The 24,956-nt window shown below is 39.5% G+C and overlaps 1 protein-coding gene across 2 annotated transcripts in view; it reads right to left on the bottom strand.

Annotated features, from left to right (window-relative positions):
- Positions 1 to 5,021: 5,021 nt before the first annotated feature.
- Positions 5,022 to 24,956, bottom strand: part of CBX5 (chromobox 5) — a 39,417-nt gene continuing 19,482 nt past the window's right edge. Inside the window, exons 3-5 of one of the 2 annotated variants that reach the window (XM_012551565.2) lie at positions 20,385 to 20,571; positions 16,433 to 16,533; positions 5,022 to 14,521 (exon numbers count right to left, since the gene is read on the bottom strand). In XM_012551565.2, coding sequence (XP_012407019.1) covers positions 14,371 to 14,521; positions 16,433 to 16,533; positions 20,385 to 20,571 — 439 coding nt within the window. In that variant the 3' untranslated portion in view covers positions 5,022 to 14,370. The remainder of the gene's footprint in view (positions 14,522 to 16,432; positions 16,534 to 20,384; positions 20,572 to 24,956) is intronic. The other variant, XM_012551567.2, reaches the window with a different exon arrangement.

Genomic DNA, 24,956 nt, shown 5'->3' with positions numbered 1-24,956 from the left:
TGCAAGTCATTCCTGTTTTATCCATCTGGTGACCTTCTAAGTTATGGGGCTAGGGTAAAGAAGACCCGGAGGAATGAAAGAATTCCCTACCCTTAGGGAATTCATCTGAAGGGGAGTAATGGGGAAGCAGAGGCAGAGAAAGAATTGATTAAATTAGGAACAGATGGACAGAACTATAGGCCAGTGAATCCTGAGCCTTGGTTTCAAAACACTCCCTCAAATGTCATCAATTACTTGAAGAGGTATTATGAAATTTTCTAAGAGATCAGGATTATCAATGATTAATTTGAGAAATAAAACCACTGGGCATGTTTATCTTCAGGAAGGGTCAGTCAATTAGTATTTATTAAGCACTTACTATATGCCAGACGCTGTGCTTAAGTTGCATCTAAAAGGAAGATACTAGTGGAGATGAGACTCTCAGGAGAAGAGTAACAAAGGGAATGTCCTCCTCCTCCTCCGAGATACAGACTAGGGAGAAAGGAGACTAATTTTCTCTCTGGGTCCAGGAATTGTCTAATTTTTGTCCCTCTTTCCTTCAAGTCTTCTTGCTCCTATCCCCTCTCCACTGAGTTCTCTGAACAGTCTCAACTGCTCCAGGACCTACCCCTTTCCCAGTGTCTCCCCATCCCATTCTGGTATCCTCTTACTGAACCCATTGGCTCTGATGCTCCTTAGTTATTGCCCAACCCCCACCCACCTCCTCTGGCATTTCCCAACACTACAGCTGAAACAAACAGGGAAGGAAGGGAAAGACATTGAAAGGAGAGCATCTTTTCAGTTTTTCTCTTGGTCATGGACAAAAAGAAAGGAAACTGGTCCCAGCCCAGGCACCATCAGCCCCCTTTCTACAATGAAGAGAATCCCAAGAGCTCCATTCCCTTTCTTCCCCAGCTCCATGGTGAGCTGACATGCTTGGAATGCTAAGAAGGGTGATGGTGAGCTTGGGGGTGGGGAAAAGGAAAGCAGTCCATTGAGAACCAAGTACTCTTGCCTTCTCTTCAGAAGACAAAAGATCACGTTTGGAAGCAGGGTTCAGAATCCCTGAGAGGAAATGAGGAAGAGGGGGAACCCAAGAGCTCCTGGACCAATATATGGTACATTACCACTCTCCCTTCCCCCTCCAGAATTTGGTGCAAAGGGAGGAGCAATTTCAGAGGCTGCATCATCGCGAGCGCACACACACACACACACACACACACACAGAACAAAAGGGGAAAAAATAACCCCAAACACAACTACTTCAATGACCCCCAAATCTCTCATTAAGCTCAGTTTTCAGAATCTCCTATTTCTCTCTGGCTCCTAAGCAAATAAGGGTTTTCTCTGGTTAGGAATGATGAGGCTGTTGAGACACCATCATCTCTCCCGATCCAGGGTGTGCTTGTGTGGGGAGTTCCATTTACATGCTGGGAGAGATGCACCTGTTTCTAGAGTTGAATGAGAAGAGGTGGAGGGATCTCTTAAAGGGACCCCAGGTTGTTTTGTTGTTTTTAGAGAACTGAGAAATAAAAGGATAAGGGATAAACATAAGGATAAAAGGTAAAAGTAAACATTTCAATAGAGAATTGATTATGGAATTTAGGGGGAATAGGAAGAAGAAACACAGGGGGAGATTTTAGAGCTCAGAAGCGGTGAGGAAATGAGTAACACAGAGACAGGCAGGAACAATAGAGATCCAGAAGTAGACAGAGACAAAAACGATAACAAATAGATACTCAGATACAGCCAAGCAGAAAGGAGGGAAATGGCAGTTGGAAAGCAAGAGGCTACATCTGCAGAGAAGGAAGAAGAGGGCTGCAGAGGAAAGGGAGAAGAAGCTCAGAAAGGTGGAGAGTAGTCAAAGAGAGAGATGTTTGTTCCTTAGGAGCAGGTTGGTAGTTTATAGAATTTTCTCTCAATCCCCCTTATCACTCTCACTTAACATCTGAAGAGTGGACACATTTGTGTCAGGGACAGTCCTCATCTATCTGTCATACCTATAGCTTCACCAACTGCAGCCACAAATATAACTGCCTTTGATATTCCATGTCTAAGCAGCCCCAGCTTTTAAAATCATTCCTGAGAGCATACAGCCTTCCTGTAATTTTAAGGTATTGTTGGGGCAATCTGGAGCCCCATCAACTCATACAAGGAGACAGGACAAAGTACAGACTCCTCCTATCCTCTCCATTCCTGAACTTCCCAAACAGGTCGTTTATTTTATTGGCTTTTGGGGAACTGGGGGACTTTGGAAAAGACTTAAAGGAAGGTTAGAAAAGACAACTGGGTTCAAAATGACTATACATAGATAGCAAAATAGAATTCTTGTGCTCCAGTCCTAATTTTAAGGGAAGGAGAAAGAAGGGAGGAAGGAAGGAAAGAGGGATGTAGGGAAAGAAGCTAACTTGAATTCTGAATCCTATTTATAAACTCACCTCTGATTTTCTAAGTAGTGCATTGGAAAGAAACTGAGGCCAACAGTATGTACAGTTGTCCCCAGGGGGAAAATGAGCCTCTATTTTAGAGTAAGCATTCGATTGCTAAAACACCTATTCCCACTTCTCCACTCATATTGAACAAGGGACCCTGAAATTCTAAAACTCCTTGGAGAAAATCTTCAACTCTGCCTCAGTGAGGGGCCCTATCGGAGAGAAACAAGACAGTTTCATTCTGTTATCTTCTATTCAATTTTATTCAAATTCCAGCTCAAGCTGAAACCCAGCTAGTAGATGAGCCAACTTGGGACTCCACCCACGAGCCCCCTTCAGCTTGTAGCCAAAGTTCCTATTATAAAAGAGCCAATCTAAAATCCTCTCTTTACAGAGGTTCTAAACATGCCATGCTATGCCAAGGCAGCCTCTGCCCCCTGGAGAATATTCTTTTCCAGTGCTACACTCTTTATCCTCACCTATTTCCCTAATGAGACTTTATGCCTCTGTCAGGATTTCTAACCTTACTTCCTAATCTTCATAATAAACCTCTTTTATCAATCTAGATTTTCGGGTCTGTAAATTGCTTTATAGAGAATCTCTGCTCCACCAGAAGGGAGCTCCCCAAAACTCCCTTTTGTGCTGAATCCCAAGGGGTTTCAAGGGAGCCAAACTTCTCCATTTGGTTCCCTGAACCCTGAACCTGCCACTAGACCTTATCATTTAACTCCCTGACCACCAGAAACCCTAATCTCATTTTGGTTCCCTAAATTTAGACCTTATTTCGTTCCCACACTGGGAGTCCCCAAAACTAGACTTCATCTCATCAATACTACCACAGTAGGTCATGTCCTGATGAGCTCTTGCCTAGATCTTTAGTCCTTTAATAGCTAAACGAGTCATCTCTCCTATGTACAGATCAGCTCCTTAGCACCCTGTTCAAAATCATCAGTGACTTTTACATTGAGCATAAAATTCTTTAGACTGGTACCGAAGATTATCCATAATTTGGCTTCAACCTTTTAAACCATATTTCACATTATTTTTTATACACTTTGTTGCAGTTCAAAATATTCTCTGCTTAAAATTCCCCCGTCCTTTTGCCCTAATCTCCCTCTATCATGTCTTTTGTATGTGCCACAGTAAGTTCTTAGAAGCTAATAAGATCCCTTAATATTTCTTTTTTTGTATTGTCCAATACAATGCTTTGAGCATAGTGGACATAATATATTCATTGGCTATTTGAAATGTGAATTCTAGATGGTCAGGACTCGAGCTCTAGTCCTGATTTGGTCAAGGATTAGATATGTTTAATCACATCTATATCTTAAAATGAGAGGGGTGTGTAGGCGCTAAAGTTGGTGGGGGGTTGGTTGAATGAGTAGGAGAGAGGCCATGGACCCCTTTGGCAATCTAAATCTATCGACTCCTTTTCAGAATTGTTTTTAAATGGACAAAACACATATTTACAAAGGAAACCAATCATATTGAAATAGTCACCAAAACATTAAATAAGTGCCAAGACTTCAGGTTAGGAACATTTCTCCAAGGCATCCTTCCAGCACAATGTTCTATGATTCTAATGGAGTCCTGCCTTTGGAGAAGAACCCAAGGGAACTAGGTGGGAACAAGAGATCAGAGAAAAATGGAGACAGCATTCCCAGGCTAAAAAAACAGGATATGAATAACGTGCTGAAGGGTCTTACTCTGAGGCGGACCAAATGGCTCTCTTGTCCCACGTTTATGGACTCTCAGGTCATAAAGTCAGCCAACTTATAGACGTCTCCATAAGACTTTATGAGCCTAGGCTGGAAAGATACTATAACTAAGCAATGAGAGGAAGAAAACATTAAGCATTGAGAAGGAGTATATTTAGGGAAGTCAAAAAATGTTTGGGGATAACAGGATACTACTGCAAGGCAGAGTCTACCCTCATTCTTCCAAAAAATCCTGCCCACCTCCTTAAAATGCCAGAATATATCACAGGCCAATACAGAGTAGCACATTCTTAATTATCTGTATTTGAATCATCTGTGGCATATGTTTACTCCTAGGCTGGCTTCTCACTGCCACCCAGTAGCTTCTTGGCTATGTTCCCCAACAGCTAATGTGCACTCAGGGAAGGGAGGCATTTCACAATTTCCCCAAATAAAGCAAATTGTAACCTAACACACAAAGGAAATGTATTCCATAGCCAAGTGTGATACATTTTATTCTCTTTTGTGAACTGAGTACATTAGTGTGAATAACCAATGGCCAACTTACTTGGTGGACACAAATACCATCATGTGAGTCTAGCTCTTCCATCAATCTTTCTTCCCTCATGAGAATTTGTGCCTCTCCCTGAACTTGGTACTTATCTGATTTCCACTACATATTTGGGCAAGTAGGCCAGATATTGTCAAGTTCATCTCTATTTCTCTTGAATGATACTCAGTATCTTAGAAGCCATTCAGCATTCCTCAGACTGTGGACACTCTTGAGACCGTGAACCCTTTTAGAAGACCTAGTGGCTTTCTGGAATTGCAAAAGGGTAGAATTGAACATGAGCAATAGACAGATCATAGGGCTACATTTTTGCCCAGTTTCTTTAAAATATCACCCAAGATACAGATTTGAAAAGCAACCATTTATTAGAACCAATACAAGAGTATGAAAAGAGGGAGAAAAGGAGGAAGATGGTGGAAGGGGAGAGAATGAGGTCTGCATTGGATGTCAGTTGTGGAAACACATAAATGCCTATTTTTAAACATTTACATTTAAAAGGTGTAACATACATCATTTTCCTTTTAAAAAAAATTAGCCAAACCTGACTAAAATCAAACCAAGAAAGCACACCCCAAACTCCCCCAATAAAACAAAGTCCATTGAAAATTCAATCTCCCATTTTCCATCCAGACATCTGGCTCCAAATTGTGATCCGATCTGCTTTGGATGGTAAAGAAAGCCATCTCGAAGCATGGTGCCGAGAGATGCGTTAGCGTCTTGGGCCAGCCTGGCTCCCAGTCTGGGGATGTGGCTGGGAAGAGCTATGTTGCCAGTATTCAAAGTTCTAACTCCTGGCTTGTGGTGGCCGAGAACTCTCCATCGTCCAGATTTTCAAAGAGCTATGCTTGGCATTTCCGATGCTGGGCGAAGAGTAAGGAGAAAAGTCCGTGTAACACAAAAAGGAACATGTAGCAGCAGCAAGGGGCCAAGACCTTGTGCTTTTTTGTGGGTTACAAATCCAGGGATGAGGGCAAGGGAAGGAAAATCCATGGATCTTATCGGGGACAGGGACTGGATGAGTCTCCTGAAACTGAGTAAGGAGTAAGGTCCATAAGCCCATGTCTAAAAAAACAAAACATGACCCAGAGAAGTCATTCCAAACCAGACCAGTAAAATCAATGTCAGGTCCATGTTGTGAACCCAGAAGAGAGATAATAGATGCTGAATATAATGGCTTGGATGAAATATTAGGGAGCATCAACACTCTAGTTTGGGAGTGTTAAATGTAACAATACTCTAAAAACGGTTATTTCCAATGTGGCAATATACATATTCTTCCCTTACATAGGAAATAGGAAGGGGAGGCACACAAGATCCCAGGAGGAAGCGGATTCCATAAAGATGGTGGTAAAGATGTTGCTGTCCTAAGATCAAATCAGTTGTAAATGTATGGATATAGTCAAGAAAGAATAGTATCAAAAACTGCTGCCTGGGCCTCTGCTCTTACCCCATGGGGATTTGAATCCAAATACTAGAGAAACACCTTCACCTTCTCTGTGGAAAGACAAAGAAAACAGAAAGTGCCTACCCTCCCCCCCTTAAAATTCCACAATTATTTCTTGGCTATTAGACGCCAACATTTATGAAAACACTGTCAACATCTGAATTAGCAGCTTTGATGAAAAGGTGACTAGAGGAACAGGGAGATTAGGATACACAGAAAAATGGCCTGGGTTGCTAAGTCATTCCACTCTTGGAGACAGTTCAATGAGGACTAAAGCCCGGGCCAGGCTTAGACTTCAGCTCCCAGCATCCTCCATCTAAAGATCCTAAAGTACTTTTTGAGCAATTGGCAATGCCTCACACCCCTGTGAGGTAGGTCAGTATTATTGCCCCCATTTAGCAGATGGGGGAACTGAGGCAGTGAGAGTAAATGACTTGCCCAAAGTCATCCATCATGAGTCAGTTGAGGGGGGTCAGCAGACACCAGACCTAGCATCACACCCAACTCCTGTGTTACATCCTCCTAGACTCCCTATCTTCATAGAGCGGACTGGACTCTTGCAGGTTTGCATGATAGGAACGTGTGTAGGTGTACCTCCCTTTGCACAAAAGATGTTCTCAAACAACAAACACTGAGCACTTACCAGAGCACCTGGGACACTTACAAGGTTACAGGGCATAATAGATGAATCCTTGCTCATAAGAACTCTCTGGTAAAGCTGTGCACATTTTTGTTTTGTTTTGTTTTAGGAAATCAAATATTTTAAACTCAGCAGTTGTTTGTCTTTTTTTTTTTCTTTGTTATTTAAAGAATCCTTTGGTAAGGTGAAAAATTATTCCCCTACCCCCATTCAACTCCAATGGATTTGTTTTTAACATCTATCATTAATATGATCAGATTTGCTTAGATCAAGGCCAACCTGCATCAAGGATGGGGACAGGGAGGAGGATCAAATCACTAATTCTTCTGGGTGCTATAGTGAAATGCTTCAGGATCAGAAACCAATGGGTGAGCAGATGCTTTTTCTGAGAGGGAAAATGAAGAGCTCAACAGTGGTGGTCTCTGCAATGCTCTGAGCTGCCAATTCTTCAGAGAAGGCTGCCATCAGGTGTCCAATCTTTGGACAAAGCTGAGCAGGGCAAGGATTGCAGTGGTTATCACTGTCCCATGCTGTCTCTTCCTCCTCTGAAGACACCCTTCCTTTCTGTAACATCTCATCTCCAATACTGTGGCATTTTCAAAACAACTAAAGATCAATAGTATATAAATAGAACTTAAGATGGTTTAAAAGCTGCTTTTAAATTTATATGGGGCCTTTGACTTAAACTTATTATAGAGAGGCATCTGGTCCAACCCCTTCCTAAAATATGAATCCTGTTTACAACAACCAAGATTCCAAGTGGCCAAATTGCCTCAATTTGAATACCTCCAGTGACCGGCAGCTCACTATTTCATGAAACAATGCGTTTTCCCCCAATTAGACATATTTTGCTTCATTCTTTCCTTCTCAATCAATAATTTAGCAACAAAAAGACAGAAGGTAAAAAGAGCAGCTATTCTTAGTTCTTCAGATCAACTTTGAATGTTGAAGAAATTTTATCCATAGCAAAAATATTATTTCAAACTTGGAACACTGATGCCAGCCTCAAAAAAGACTGAACACATCAAACTCAAACCTAGCAATTCAATTACACTTTAACTGCTTTGAGGGAAAGGATAAGAACTTCTGTCTCAAATTCCTCAGTGTACATATGGATCTATACTTGGGAAACACCAGTTCCTGAAAGGTCAACCAACAAATTCTTGTAAGACCTAGACATTAACACTTTTGAATTGGGTATTTGAAACAAGGATGACCTAGTTGACTAATTTCAAGCTGTGGGAAGGATAGCACCTTTTACAAAATGAGCTGGACTTAACTTGGGCTTGCACCAGGCCTCACAGGTCACACCCTAAAACAGAGCATAACAAGATGGGAAGTTCATTGGATTCAATTTGGCCTAATTTCTCTATAATAGTTTCCTATTAGATTTTCCGATTAATACTGAGGGCTCTTACTGAGCCTGCGATAATGAGGTTTTGATCTATTGTGACATTAATGACCACAATAAGTTGACTTTGAAATGTCTTAATTAATGGCTCTCACTGTGTATGCTGCCTTTGAGCACAGGTTTCTCCAGTGATTGCCTTGCCTTCATCAACAACTTGTTTCAAAATTCCTTCCCTTGCTAATCTCAGAGGCAATAGGCCCTAGAAGTGCTGCCTCCCACAAACATAAACGAGTTAGATGGAAAAAACTGTTCCAGGAGAAAGGATGAAGCAATATGAAAACAAAGACGGGGAGAAAAAAGGCAAAAGTACATGTGTTCACTGTGAGGTGACCACCCTTAGGAAATAATCTAGTCATTGAAGACACTGAAAGCAGCAATGACACGAGCTGAAGAAACTTATTTTGATAAAATGAGGTAGATTAAAACCCAAGAAATTCAGCTGAAGAGGAAAAAAAAAACTGGAAATATTTTTGCAGTCTTCACCCATTCAAAGAGAGGAGCAGCTTACATGTGGCTAATCCAAGTTCCCATTTACTCTTTCCTTCTTGTTTTCAGACTTTCTAATCACTTAAAAAAAATTTGACCAAGGAATTTTTAAAAGGGTACTGAATAGCTCTAGCAAAAAGTCTGTCAAAGGATATAAGTTTTCCTACTTATTTAACAAAGGGGGATACATGCAGCTATTCAACAAAAATAAATGCTTTTTAACAGCAAGGATATAAGCTCAAATTAGGTTTGGGCAAATCTGGCAGTTACTGAGAATCTCTCAGATAGAAAGCATTATGCTAGGTATTTTGATGGCACAAAAAAGTGTGGGACAAAGTCCTTGTCTATAAGGAAATTCCACAAAAGAAGTGTTATCTAATCCAATTCTGCCCCAAAAGACCCTAAGTCATGAAGATTCAACTGTATCAAGTACTCTTTCAGTTTTAAGACTCTAAGCCAGAAACAAGGATCAAGGACTCCCATTTCATAAAGAAGCTGTCCCCCCCTTCAAGGACAAACACATTTTTTGAGTTATGAATCAAATGAATCACTCACAGATAAAACCTATGACCAGCTTAACATAACTGAAAAGAACACATCACTCATGAAAAGGCCAACATCATAGGCTGATTTCCTGGTTGGGATAGTTAATGTCCCTCTATTCCAAGGTTACAGGCCATGATAACCTCTAACATGGAGCCAACATCTTGCAGGTACATGCTACTGGTAACAAAAAACTAGGCAAGAGAATGGATCAGTGCAGATCCATCACCACAACTAGAGAAAATAAACAAAACTCAAAATGCAGACTCTACCAACAGAACATTAGTGACTAACTTCCAAACACTATCATTCAAACCAGAGTTATCTGATCCCTGAATACTCCATCTGGTCCATAAGGCACTCTTTTATCACCTCAAAACCTCAGTGAGTTGGGCCCTGAGGAGATAAGGCCAAAAATACCTTAAGGAACACACAAAATCAGAAATGTAAAGGATTTCTCTACAAATGTGCAAAGGGACTGAGCTTGGTCTTCTTGTAAAGGAGAATGCATACCAAATGCACTCCAGCAGCAGCTTTCAATCCAGACCACCAGGAATTTAGGGCAGGGCTACAAATGGAAAGACCTGTAATCTGAGAAGCACATAAACCACTACTCATTTGTCCTAATAATGGGAGAATAAAGTCACTATGATGATGGGACACACCTGTCATGAAGCTTCCTTTAACCTGAGAGGTGGACTAGACAACCCTCTAGCAAGGTTGGCAAAATAGTTTTAGTTTCCTCTAACCCAAAACCTAAGCCCTCAGACAATTAGGAAATGCCTCTCCTCTATACCACAATCCTTCTCCTCTAACAAGTCCCTTTCCTAACTCCCTTATTAGATCTTTAGACAACCACCTGCCTGGCATAAACATATAGACTCATGTTCTCCTACAGACAGATTTCCATAAAGATCCAAATCCAAGGGATTAAGAATGATTATCACATTTTGGAGGGACCCAGTCCTACCATTTAACTCACACTTACTCTAAACTGTAGTGGTTAAAATCCATCGCTTCCTCAGGGTCAAGAAAAATACAAGAATGATTCCTAATGCATTTGGCACATGTGTTTATGCATGCCCAAGTCTTTATGATTTGGTCTGATGAGAAGAGATGACAGCAGGGTGGGCTTCTAAGGTGTAAAAGTGAATAGGAAAGAAAGTTGAGATCCTTCTAAAGATGTGAGTTAAGAGTACAAGGAAGGTGGACCTTAAAGACACAGTGTATAATTCACCCATGGTTTCATAACTAATCCATCTGCAGGGAAAGAACCAACATCTGATTGAAATTGAACCAAGAGAGATGCCGATTCAAGCTAGCGCACTTCAATTCCATCAGAAGATCCCTCTCTCGATTTTGAAGGAACACCAGTCAAACTTGAACTTCTAGATCTAGACCAATCTTTTGGGGCTTACATTGACTGCAAAAACTAATACTAATGAGCAAATTAAGAGGAAAAAGGAGATCCATTTTCTCATTGATGGTTTCTTAGTGCTACCAAGTTTCTGCCCCTATACAGTGACATAATATCCATTTAGGATATTGTCTCAGTTCTAGGAATATTAACTGCAAAGATGGATAATATGGCACCTCAAATGCCAACTCTGATATCTGGAAGAGAATCGACAAAGTTCTGGCAGACACAATGTTCTTGTCATGCCATACACATCAGTGAATCTGTTTCACAAAGTAGTAGAGACCTATGACAACATCTCAACCCTCTGCCAGTCACAACTGCCACCCACAAAACAGGTTCCCAGTTATCAATCATCAAGCAAACAATTAAAAGCCTGAAACATATCATTAATGACAATCTAAGAACATGCATTTAGATTGAGAGTGGTCCTGAATGATTACAGGATCTGTCCCACCCTAGATTGGGAGCTACCTCCATGATCCTCTTTATCAGAATCATGTAACCAGACCAAAGGGATTGGGCACAGCTCACTTGGTCTAGTGACAGCTACTCATAGTTTCACATGAAATTTACTTTTTAAATTCATGAACTGTTCTTTTAATGATTTTAAATGACTTTTAATGTGTTACATACGTAACACATAAAAAAAGAAAAATGCCAAGGAGCATAAGGAGAGTGTAGGAATTTCTCTGATTTAAGATAATCTGAAGATAGCAGCAGCTTCCTAAAATAGATAGAACTGGATTTCTGTATAAAAGGGGGAAAAGGAGATTGATTTTATTCCTGCTGATATTCCCAGCAGCTGGACAGTTTAAGATTGCCATATGAGGGCAATCTGCTTATCCGTGGCTGCCCCACTCCCCTCCAAATTTATCCCATTTGGTTTGTCTGAAGACTATGGAGGAGACTAGGTATTTAGAACTTATTGGAAACGATCACAGGTTTTGGATGATAATTTCAGAGTCCAACAAATACTTTTAATCTCTAAGACCTGGGCATGAAAATATTTAAACCACAGCTATTAACTGTTCTGAGGGCACAGGGTTCCAGAGAAACACGGTCCTACTTGAATCTACTTTCTCAAGGACCAAGAAAGCCTACATCAGCTGTTTTATTTAAAGGAAAAAAAAAAAAAAAAAGAAAAAAGAATTCCTAGGATGATAGGCAGACATCTGCTGTTAAAACTTTGACAGCAGTCCTATATAAAAGGAGGGAGGGAAGGGAGGGTGAAGTCAGTCACCCAGCCTGGGACTAAGGCCTCCCCCTACATTCCTGAAAAAAGTTATCACAGATAACTGTGATGGGGGGGATATAGGGATGGAGGTAAAAGCAGTACTGGCAAAGATCCAGTGTGGCACTGGTATCCAAAGGATGACAAAAGAATAGATAGGACAGAGGATAAAGGTGGGAATTAGTGTGGTGAGGAGCAGTGCATGACCTAGGAATCATTTGTCAGAAGAAAAACACCAGAATACAATGAACTTTTCATAGGTCTCACATAAGCTGTTCAATTTCATTCAAAAGACCACTTGACAACTGTTGCTGTCAACAGCAGGCCCAGAAGTAGCCTACCTACTCAAAGATTTTGTGCTACCAGTTTCCAGCTAACTAAGGAGTAGGAGAATCAATGCCCTCAGGTATCTACCAATTCTCTTTTTTCCTTTCATCAAGTATGATCAACTCTTAATTGTTCTTGTGCCTAAATTGTTTAAGGTCTTTGCTGTTAAATAGAAACAAAGAGAGAGAAGAGATTAAAATCTTCTAATCACTGAAGGTAGAGAATTTCATGTTACTAAATCACAGTGCCATAAATGGGGAACACCTTCTGGTGATCAACTCAAGCACCATCATGCCTGTCTAAACTATAGAAAGAAACACCTGTCTTCTCTACAGAGCAGTGTAGTATTGTGTCTGATAATTTTTTAAAATGCACAAAACTCAAGCCAGTAGCTGAATTGCTAGGCAAAGGAGTTCACAAACACTATGATTAAATGCATGATTTGCATATGATCTGAAATCTATAGATTAGAGAAATATATCTATTTCCCTTTACTCTGAACATTCTAGCAATGGTAGAATGTTTCTTTCCACCGAGTTAAGTGTGTACAAAACAAAAACCAGTCTCAGGGGGCAATTGATCCTATGGAGTTAAGGCTAATTCTAAACTTATTTATATTTCTATGTAAGTAGGACTGTAGTTTACAATCCCTAAATTCTTGCCTTTTCTTTACATGATTTGCTAAACTCCAACCACAAAGAGAAAAAGAAATGACCTATTTCTTAGCCTGAGAGGAAGGAGAGAAAGATAGGATTAGGATACAATCACACTACATCAAGAAATCAAAGAATCTATTTTGATGGGGAGATCAACAAGAGGTTGTGTCAAGATGCAAATGTCTAGCCACCTTCAGCCCAGCTAGTTCTTTACTAGGGCCACATTCCAGAAAAGTAAGGAAATCCCATCAAAAAATTAAGAAAATGTACAAATGGAGGCCAAAATCAAGAAGTGAAGATATCTGGAACCTTAAATATGATACATTTTCATAGTTGGTGCTGTAGCCAATGGCTCTTCTCAGAGAGCTTTCCCTTTATCCACTTTAATGATGGTGTGTGGAGAGAATGGGGAGTATAAGAGACTTAGCTTCCCTAAGAGCAAGTAAGGAGAACAAAGTGTGTTGGGGGAATGGTTTGAAGCCTCTTTGGTAGTTAAGAAGAATGCTTTGGGAGGCTACAAGAATTGGCAGTGATGGAGAGAGAAGAGGAAAAGAAGGGAGATGAGAAAGAAAGAGGGAAAAGAGTGGGGAAGGAGAGAGAGAAACACCTAGGATCTTGGCACAAGCACCAGGTAGTCACTCACACTTACATAAATACACAGTCCAGATAAAAGGGAGATATATATATATATATATATATATATATATATATATATACACACCTCATGTTAATAACAAAAAGAAATGAACTAGATTTCCTCCCCATCCACATGCACTACAGCTAACAAGTCAAACTGTTAACAATCCTGTCACTTTGGACTCTTTTTGCAAATAAAGCCTGCTAAAAGACATGAGTTTAGGGGTCCGAGGTACTTCAAGAAATATTTTTATAATGTTTCCAGGGCCCCAAGTATTTCTATTGGGAGGTTAGGGAGCAAGGTCCACATGACCTCACTGGGCACACTGTATTCTTGGGGCTGGGGAAAGCCTAGCAGGTAACTAAGTTGCTAGTGGCTTTATAAAAATCAGGCAAAGTATAGCCTGCAAAATTTCCCGAATTCCCCACCCTATCCCGACACCTCAATTCTGAGGCCTGCTGGTCATCAATACACTGAATGAAACCAAAGCAAATAACTAAAATGATCGTCATTGTAACAAAACCCTCAAATCCAATCCTGAAAAAGATCAAGACTCTAAGATGATTAAAAAGCTAAACATCATCTTGGGGGGAAGAATGGGGTAGGAGTCGGTGAGAAGAGAAGGAAAGAGTCAGGGCAAAGGGAGAATGGGGTGGATTACACACAGTATGTAAATGGCTGGTCTTCACTAGAGACACATCATGAATCAGACCATCAGTTATGTTATGAGAACCAATACCAACATTTCTTCTGTGTAGCACAGTAATAAGCACATTTTTTTTTTTTATGGATGTGTTTAGGACAGAAGGGGTAGTGGGGCTAGAAGGGAAAGGGGAGGCAGTGGGGAAGTGAATGTGTTATATATACAAAGAGAAATGACAGAGGCCACCCCTGCTTTAGCTCTTGGCTGTTTCTTTCTCTTTGTTTTCCGCGTCCTCAGGATATGCATGCCACGTCAGTCTCTCTTCATAAAATGCTATCACAATCTGTGGGCATTTTACATTGGCTTCCTTTGCAAGGACCAGATCAGCTTCATCGGTGTCTTTCCTGGAGAGAGAAAATGAGCTTGAGGATACAGATACAAAAATTATCCAAATAAGGTCTGTGCTAAATGGCAAGCACCTCCACAGAATGAGATAAGTGACAATCCTCATTTTGTGAATAGGGAAAATGTGATTCAGCAAAGAAAACATTAATCCCTTGTCCTTTGTGCTATTAACTTGAAGTGCTATTTCAAGGTCGAAGGTAGAGTTTTTACATTTTAAAAGACACATTTAAAAGAGAAAAATTCAAGAAAACACACTCCAAACATTTCATGAGTTTTACATTATACTAGTCTCTTCAGGGACAGGGAAAAAAACCCAGAGATGTTTGTTTAAAAGTGAAATTCATGGCTGAGAGAACGGAAAATTTCAAGTATACTGTACTTGTAAAACTTCATCACAACATGTTTGTTCCAGTAACCAGAAGAAAAAATTAGGTCCGAACCCCAAATTGTATAGTTTATGCTAAACATTCATCATTTTCTATCACATAGATTGTGATCTTGAAAAAACATGGCCAACCTCTAATTAATTACTAAAAGGCCAATTAGCTTACTTGTTGATCACACCTTCCTTATTAAGGTCATATTAAAACTATCACCATCTTCAGAGAAAGGGAGATAAACCACAAAAGGAAATGGAAACACAACTTGGTCAATAATGACAACTTTCAGCAATTCTTAGAGCTCTTGCTTGGTATCCACTAAAATGAGATTTGGATTAATGTGAATTACAGTGACCCTGGATAGCCCTTTTCCCCCTGCCATAGATAATCAGGAGCTAGCTGCAACATCTTGATATTTTCTTTGCATTGTAATTGTGAGGCTCAGCTGAAAAGCTAGCAAATTTGATACTTTCCAATTTTACAGGAGAGTCAATTATTAAAATGAAGGAGCAAGAGGTTGGGGAGAATGTAGACATTAATGCAGAAGGAAAGCCTACATAGGACAGGGACTTTTAAATAGAAAAACTGGCTAATCTGACTTAAAAACCACAGGGATGATGTGGTTGAATAAGAGGGACAGTCTCTATCAGTTCCTCTCCACAGACTGCACTAGCTCTTCAAACACAGGTTTCTTGGTAATTTACTACCAGCTCTTCCATCAGATAAAATATTAAACCTACTGATTAAACCACTTTTAAGATAATTAGCTTCCTCCGTGGTCCTTAAGCTGGAGCCCTCCAGTATTTAGAGACCAGACTTCATCTTGAGCCTAAAGCACTTGAATCAGAGAGAAGGCAGTGTCTGGTAGGGGACTTATCATAAATCACCTTGTATCTTTAAAGCAAAGCTGGACAGAGGTGAGGGGAAGTACTACACTCTGTTAAAGAGCCATTCCCTCTTCCGGATGAGATAACTTTGGACAGTACTGGTCTTAAAAATGATTGTGAAAACAATTTTTTTCTTTTTAATCTCATCATTTGAAAATCTCTTCCTCAATAATGGCTGGAAGCCTCAGTCATTCTTGGCTTTTCCAATGCCACACAAGGTTTCAAGACTGATTATGACTTATTATGATCACAAAAAAAGACAAAAACTACACAAACAACATCATCATAGTTACCCTGGTAAATAATATGTGTTCTATTGGAAGTTTGTCCTAATAGTGAAGCCAGAGGATTTCCTTTGTAATAATCCTAGATCAGAACTGCACCACCAAAAAAAAAAAAAAAAAATCAACTTACTCTGGGGGACTTTCGAAGAAAGTCTAAAGAGTTAAGGATCCCTGAAGATGATCAATATTCCTGAGTTCAGCAATCCTGAATGTTGCTCTACTTTGCATATAAATTTAAGCCAGTGACAAAACTGTTTCTCTTTTGTCTCTGTATCCCTAGAACATAGGACCGTGCTTGTGGTACAGTGATAGCAGACTCAGTAAATGCTTGCTTGAATCAGAGAGACACAAACTCTCACCATTTCATTAGGAACATTAAGTCTCCACAGGAATCTGTTGCCCCGATGATCTTTTCTGGCTCCAGTCCTCTCTCAAAGCCCCGGGCAATATCATTGCTCTGCTACAAACACAAAAATGGAGGCATTATAATAATTTGGTTGAAAAGAAAACTACTGACTATTCTCTGATCTACTGAGAGCAACCTAAGTTAAGCTGAAAACATTTTCACTGGCTCCAACTCTAGGAAGAGGCTTGATTCATTCATTTGTTTTCAGTCACGTTCAACTCTATGATTCCACCTGTAGTTTTCTTGGCAAAGATATTGGAATGGTCTGCCATTTCCTTCTCTCCAGCTTATTTTACAGATGAGGAAACCAAGGCAAACAGCTTTCATTGACTTGTTCAGGATAACAGAATTACTAAGGTCAGATTTGCACCCAGGATTGGCACTTCCCAAGTTTACAATCAACTTACTACATAAAGAATACCTTTTATTTGTTCTATAATTAATTCTTTTAAATTTCAAGCTCCTTAGTTTGAGGATTTGAAAAATGTGAAAGCATTTCATTCTGAACTTTCATCTTTTCAGAATGAAAGGTCCCGATTTGGAAAAAACCATTCCCTATTAGAAAAGTGATCAAAAGATATAAGCAGTTTTCAAAAGAAAAAAAAAATGCAAAATGTCAACAAGCATATAAAAAGTCTCTCTAAATCAATATTAGTCAAAGAAAGTAAATTAAACGTCTCAGAGATTTTAGCAAACATCCATCATGACAAGGATGATTAAAAAAAAAAAATGCTCATGTTGGAGAAGTTGTGGAAAAATCCTCCTGATACAATATTGGTAGATCTGTGAAGTAGTCCAACAATTCTGGAAAACAATTTAAAATTACATGAGAAAAGTCACTACATTGTTCACATCCATAGATCTTATTTACCATAAAAAGCCCCCTCATCCCTGAAAGTTAATGACAAAGAAAGGGTCCACATTCCCCAAAATATTCAGAGCAGGATTTTTTGTAGTAGCAAAAAACAGTGGAGACATCTACTTTTGAGGAATGGTTGGAACATGGTGTGATATGTGAATGTAATGTATGTAAAAGACTGTCTTTGTGTTAAGAAAATAATATTGAGGAATTCAAAGAAATATGAGATTTGTTTGAATTAACATAAAGAAAAGTAGAATCATGAATAAATACAAAATTGACTACAATAATATAAATTAAAAAAAAAAAACCTACTACAAAACCTAAGAAAACATATTAAATGCAATGACCCATTCTTAGTTCCAAGAGATCAATGAGAAAATGCACTCTTTCTCCACAGAAGTGGTAGACTACTGATGTAGAATCTACTTTCAGATGTTCACAAATAATGCCTGCCATTTGCAATATAACTTTTCCAACAGTCACCTACCAATTAGCTGTGCTAATATAGGAATGGCTGGCCACAGGTTTTATGGCATTGAGACACCTATATCCTATTACACTCTATCCTCTCTGTGTTTAACTGGCCCCAGCCCCCTCCTGTTTCAGATCTTATAGTCTACATTCCAGGAGGGAGATGGATATAAAGTAGGAAAGATGAGGTCACTCTTGATTCACTAGGGGATTATCCAAAGTTGACTGAAATGCAATGTTCTCTTCAGTCCAAACTCAGTTGTCAGCCCTTGCTGCAAACTTGGCTGTTAGTAAGTTGATGGTTGAAATTCACAGACCATGAATTTTTTAAAAGCTCATTTTCAAGTCTGTTACAGGATTATAATTGTTAACCTATTGAGTAGCAACATGTTACCGGATTTGAAGAGTCTACCTGAATAAATGAAATCTCTAGTGTTTCATTTTCATAATAAAATCTTTAATTTGATACTCATTTCTCCCTCTTCTGGGAGAAACAAAGCATAAAGGATTCAGAAGGTCCCAATAGAACCTTCAATTGAGAAGGAAACTCCATGGATCAAGGGGAGATGCTGGCTCTTAGAACACAGCTCTTTTTTGGGGGAGGAGGGGATAAAGGAGAGAAGGTTCCCAGATGTGCACACAGCTGCTCACAGCTGGAATGCTGGCACAGGGACTGAGTTGTAAATCATAGCAGGCGGCTGAAAACAGTTTGCCACATAGGGAGGGAGAGAAAAAAAAATGCAAGAAAAATGTTCAAGCTGCTAAAAAGGAATTGAGGCGAGGAAAATGCTAAAATCATCACACAGGCAGTAATCTTAAATCAGGCATAATGCCGACTAACAAATTTCTTCTGTGGTGGTTTAAGGAAAGAAATGCAATCCCCTCCTGTACCTTTAAAACATATACTCACTGATCATTCCAGCTGCCTGCCATGTGCCAGCACTACTGAGAATGCCGCCGGGCCCCCAGATGAGAGGTGAGAGGCAGAGGATGGCTGAGGGTTGTTTTCAAGGTCAGCTCAATTCTGAATCTGGCCTAGCTAATACCTGATACCCTAGGCCAGTAGCTTGAGGCCAAGTCATTCTTTTTAGTACAATCCACTCTGGGTTAAGAAAGTAGCAGCTGGCAACTGATGGCTTGTTAAAAAGCTCTGTGCTAGACACTTTTTGCTCCCTAACTTTATCCAACCCTAAGATAGGTTATAGGAGAATCCCCCCTCTTTTAACCTTTGTTTGTCATGAGAAATGAAAAATGAGAGGGAAAAGGCACAAGATTTCCTCTTCTAAAGAAAGGAGGAAGATACACTGAAATCCCTAGTAACATGTTCAAACTTGTTAGATTAGGGCAAGTATGGTTCTTCAAATAATGCGGTCAAAAGGGGGAAATATGGAAAAGCACACAACTCATGGCCCATTCTTCTTTGCAAAGCTTCACCTTCCAACTTTATTTCAATTCTGGGTAAAGGTAATCTCTTTTCTGTCTTACCAAGAGACAAGAATTACTTTGGACATTATAATAAAGGCTATCCAATATGGTAAATTTCTACCAAATCATCTAAAAATTCTGAGTGCTACAAATGCCTAAAAAATTACCTTTTTCTTGGAATAAGAATTGGTGGCTCTATAAACGATAACTACATTGTTCTTATCTAAGCAGCACATGGGAGGATGTGTGCATAAGGGGAGGAGTTGTGGTGTGATTAAAAACCACATACTCAGAATAATGAAGCAGAGGACAAAGATTTCAAGCAATTGCTTTCTTCTATAGGATTCCCAAATTATATTCTTTCATTATATTTTACTTCATATATTGTTAAGTAAACAGAATAGAGATCTATGTAGCTGTTAATGGAAGGGATAGACTTAGAGATAATGAACAAATAATATATCTTATTAACCAGGATTATGTGATTCTTGTCCTTTGTTTGGGGCTGGGAAGTGAGGGAGCAGAGCAGTGAAGGTGAGATTCATGCAAAGATTCTTTAATAAAATGGCTTTTCAGTTCCTTCCTAGCTCTAAGATTTAAGATCCTAAGATGTATAGTATGAGGCAAAAAAAACTCAACCCAGCTTGTGCTAGCTATCAGGGAAACTGAAAGGCTACTAGGTGAAATGCAGAAGGACTGAGCTGAGCCAAGTTGAAACAATACAGCATGAACTCCTGACCCAATATTTAAAACGGTATCAAAGAAGTAAAAAGGCAAAGCATAATAATGACCTTTGCAACAAAGCAGAAAAGAGAGCAGAGTAACATTTTGGACACTGTTAAAGCTTTTGCCCATCACCCAAAACACAGCAATCCACATTCTCCCTGGGATCATCCTATTCTGCCTCCTACAGAAGAAGAAAGGTTTAGCAGCAAGCTGTGGCCAAATGGACCACTGTCTTTCTCAACCAGAAGGGGGCACTCGCAGGAGACAAGATTGCTCCCTGAAAGCTCTTTGTTCCTTCCAGGGTTTCACCCTCAGCCAGGGATTCTGGGAAAAGAGCTAATAGCCGTGAAATCAGATCCCACTGAACAAGTTCCAAAGAGAAAAGGAAAGAAGAAAAAATAAAAGATGAGAACCCGCTCACCTCTCTCTTTTTTTTTGACTTTATCTCTTCAGCACTGTTGGCAAAGCTGGATTTTCTCTTGGTGCTTTCTGATTTCTCCCGAGGCTTGTTGTTTTCACCTTCCTTCATTTTTTTGTATTTTTTCATAAATTCTGAGATCAATTCAGGGCAATCCAGGTTTTTCTCAGGTTCCCAGGTATTATGTTCCCTGGGACAAAAGGGTAAGGAGAAAAAAAAAAGCAGGAGTAAGAAAACTGCACCATGGTTCCAGAAGAACAGTTGCGGGCAAGAGATGTGACTGCAAAATTCTGGCCACATCACCATGGCAAATTGTGTCTGTGCTTACACCATTTCCTCCATGTTCACCAAGAAACACCAATAAGAATTAAATCAACACAAGATTTTTAAAGGAAATGTGATCAGCCATGGGTTTAACCTTTAGAGCAGGGGTCCTCAAACTTTTTAAATAGGGGGCCAGTTCACTGTCCCTCAGACTGTTGGAGGTCCGGACTATAGTAAAAATAAAAACTTTGTTTTGTGGGCCTTTAAATAAAAAATAAAGAAACTTCATAGCCCTGGGTGAGGGGAATAAACGTCCTCAGCTGCTGCATCTGGCCCGTGAGCCATAGTTTGAGGACCCCTGCTTTAGAGTGTTGGAAAGGGGGGTGAAATAGCCATTTTCCATCACAGGGGGCTTTGCCTCCAGCTAGTTTCTAAAACTGCTCTGTGCCCACCGAACCAACATAATAAATAAGCTTCATCAACTGGGATTGATGGGGAGAGAGGTGTTTTAGATAATGAACTTTTTGGCCATCAGGCTAGCAAAGAATTCTGGTCACCTATCTTTTTAAATCTGTTGAACCATAAATATACAACTAAGTATACAACTAACTATTCCTTTTGGACTATTTTTAGGACTTATAGAGATGTATAATTTTGTATGTTGATTCATGTTATGAAAAATTGTTTATTTCAAAGCTTACAGGAATCATTGGATTCCTGGCACATGAACTCCCTGGTTTTGTCTCAAAGAAACAAAAACACACATCTAACTAGTGTTTGAGAAATATAAGGAATTAGCAAGGTAAGTCAAATTAGACATATTTTATTTCTCCTAATCAAAACTTGCACAAAAAACTATCATCAAACTACTATGGTTTTCTGTCAAACTAACACACACCCAACTTTCCATTCAAAGGTAGCCCTGGGTGCTTCTTTGAAGAAAATTTCTATTTCCAATCTCCAACCATAAAAGATTAATAATCTCATCTTACAGGTAGGGAAGTATAGGATCCACCCGATTTCATCCTATGGGCAGGGAAGTATGAATCCACCCTGTAAGTTCCAGATACAGGCTCTGGAAGGCAGCAATGCAATGATGCTTCCTAAGAATCCCTCCCCAGCTTCACCCTATGGTAGAGATAATAGTCTAAAAACAACAAAGAGCTCCAAGATTTCAGTTCAAACACATTTCAGAATCAACTGGGCTGATTCTCCTGGTCTGGGGTAAAGGTATACTAACTCTCTCCTCAGCTGTGAAATTTCTCAGATCATAATTTTCCCCAAAATTCACAGGCCTTAATAGAGGCTGATTACTCTCAGAGCAAAGTTATGAATCAGTAAGGGACTTATTGAACATCACACAACCAGAGGAATAAGAAAAGACACCTATCTGTAATGGGCCCAAATTTCTGATTTTGGAAGGCATATCTAATCAGTATCCTAAAGATGCTGCTGACAAAGAGTTCACCAAAGATCTTACATATCCTTACATATCTTATATATCCTAGACTTTGGACATTTGATTGCATTTTATAATCTTTAGAAAACCTTAAGTATAATTTCCAGCTAGAGTGAGGAAACTTAAAAAAAAAAAAAAAAGCCCTATCTTCTCTCCTTTTATCAAAGATGAAACATGGGATAGAAGATTCATTGGTTTTTTTTTTTAAATAAAGAAACATTCAATAAATTTTATACCTATTCTCCTTTAAAACGCGTTGAAAATAAGTTTTCTGAAAATTCAGCTCCAATGATCAATAACTGACAATCCTAAGTAAATAAAAGTAAAAATAATTTTTTCCTCATCTCTGTAAAACTAAAATGAATTAATTTCCGGATATTTCTGATCACCTATCAATGACTTCAAATGCATTTCTATCGGTGTTCCATGGATTCAAAGACATCCTAAAAAGACCAAGTTCATATTTTAATTCATATCCCATAGTTTTATGCGTCAGACAACTTAAGAAACCAAGTTACACATTCACTCAAGTCCTTTACCTGAGTGAACCAATGTAAGAACTAAAAAAGTCACCCACATCACTGCAAGAATAGCATCTTACTACTCTTTGTTCCTCAGAGGCCTGAAGTTAATGAGTAACTAGAAATGTGGCAATGGAGAGAGCCTTCAACTTGGCATAATACAAACAGACTTGGGATTGAGGCCCAGATTTGACTCAAAAGTTATGTGACCTATAAATACTCAAATTAGCCTCCGAGATCCAAGGAAGGAAAATGCTATTTGAATCCAGAAAGGAATGTAGCTGTAGTGTAGGAAATGAAGAACTGGTTGATTTAGAAAAAACATCAAAAGATTTGGGCCTTAGGAAACACTAGACTCAAATGTTGTCTAACACTATCTAATTCAGTAATTTTCCATCATCTATAAAAAACAAAGCCAATGGGTATTTTGCTTTATTAGGTTAAAATGAACATTTTTATCTATATTGTCCAACTTAATAGTTTAGGTCAAATTCTAGGAACTATCATAGTTTTCTCCAAATATGACCAGGTTTTCTATTTGGGTCACTGAATCAGTTCCCACTTAATCAAGTTAAAGAGAGAAATGTTGGGAGTTTTTCTCTCCAGAGTTCTTAATCATTACAGCAATGTATTCACCCATGAACTCCAGGTCACCAGTCAGGGCTCAGGGAAAGGATAATGGTCAGGAAATGCCTCAGGGTTACTGTTACCTTTCACATTTTTGAAAGCTACCTGTCAAGCATAAAGAATCAGAATAGGGAGATCATCTGCAACCTACGCCTCAATGTTCACCTTCTCCAATCAGTTAGAGGAATGGTTCCAGGGCATCTCTAAGCATTCATTTCTTTCTCACTCAATACTTCAGGCAGCTTGAGGGTCATAGCATCAGATATCTAAAGTTCAAAGGTATTTCTAGTTCCATTCTCCGTTTTACAGATGAGGAAACTGAGACCCAAGAAGAATGAATGTCTTGTCTAAAAATTATACAAGCTAAGCTTCAGAGATAGGATCAGAACCAGGCTTCTCTGATTCTGAACCAGAGCTTTACCCAGGGGGCCATGATGTTGTCTCTTTCCCTCTTCTGATTCTACCCAAAGCTTGGAGCTGATGACTTTGGACACATTTCAAGGACTTTTTAAGATACCATTATTTCTGGGCACTTCCAAACAAGATGGATGGCTACATCAACTCCAGATCCTAATTCTCTTTTGACTGAGCAGTACTTACAGTGGTTTCAATATAGGATAAGGACTGATGTTGATTCAAACATTTATTTGATCACCCAAATATATACAAATCTGGAGATCACTGTCCCTTGCCCTCAGGTTCTTTTAAAGAGAAAAGAGGGGGCAGCTAGATGGTGTAGTAGATAGAGCACTAGCCCTGGAGTCAGGAGGACCAGAGTTCATATTCGGTTTCAGACATGTAACACTCACTAGCTGTGTGAATGGGCAAGTCACTTAATCCCAATTGCCTTTGGGGGAGAGGGGGGAAAGGGAAAAGCAAAACAATGGCAAAAGAAGATGGGAAGGATCAGGAACACAGAACGTGTACAATAAAACACAAAATCATATTTCCAAGACAATGGAACAAGCAAATGGGTAATGGGGCCAGACTTTCTGTAGAACAGAGCACTAGAAGATAAGTCTAGAAGACTTTAAGAAATCTAAGAGACAGAAGTGAAGACAGAATAGTATGGTAGAACTGGAAAAGTGGCATTGGAGATATGGGTTCAAATTCTGCTCCTGCCATCTTGGGTAAACCACTGAATGTTTCTGTGCTTGTTTTCTCCTGTGTAAAATGAGGGGACTGGAAGAGATAGCCTGAAGGTTCTCTCCAGTTCTAGTTCCATAATCCTAACATGGGAGATAAGTCCTAGGGCACAGGGATGGTACAGCAAGGTGGCCCATGAAAATAAAGAGTATGTGAATGAGATGACTGTAAGCCTGGAAATATAGACCACAGCTAGATGGTGAAAGGTTTTAAGAGACAAAAGATGAGTTGGTATTGGATCCTAAAGGCAAGAGAGAAACAATGGAATTTCTTAAGCACAGCCAGACCAAGGTTTTAGGAATATGTTTGGCAGCAATAAGGAAAATGGACTGGAGAGAGAAAATAATAGAGGCAGAGAGACTAATTAGGGATGATTGGAAAAGCACAGATGAAATATCTGAAGCTGAACTAGAGGGGTTGGGATGTGAATGGACAAGGTATGACAGATGCTGAAGAAAACAGACAAGAGATAACTGAGTGCTTCTGAGGTCAAAGGGAAAGGGAAGATTAGAAACCTAGGTGACTGGAACAATGGTATGTTCTCAATAGAAAAGGCAG

The sequence above is a fragment of the Sarcophilus harrisii genome, chromosome 5 (assembly GCF_902635505.1).
Source record: "Sarcophilus harrisii chromosome 5, mSarHar1.11, whole genome shotgun sequence".
Classification (NCBI taxonomy): Eukaryota; Metazoa; Chordata; class Mammalia; order Dasyuromorphia; family Dasyuridae; genus Sarcophilus; species Sarcophilus harrisii.
Note: the sequence above shows the minus strand (reverse complement) of the source record. Positions and strands in the feature narration are given on the sequence as shown.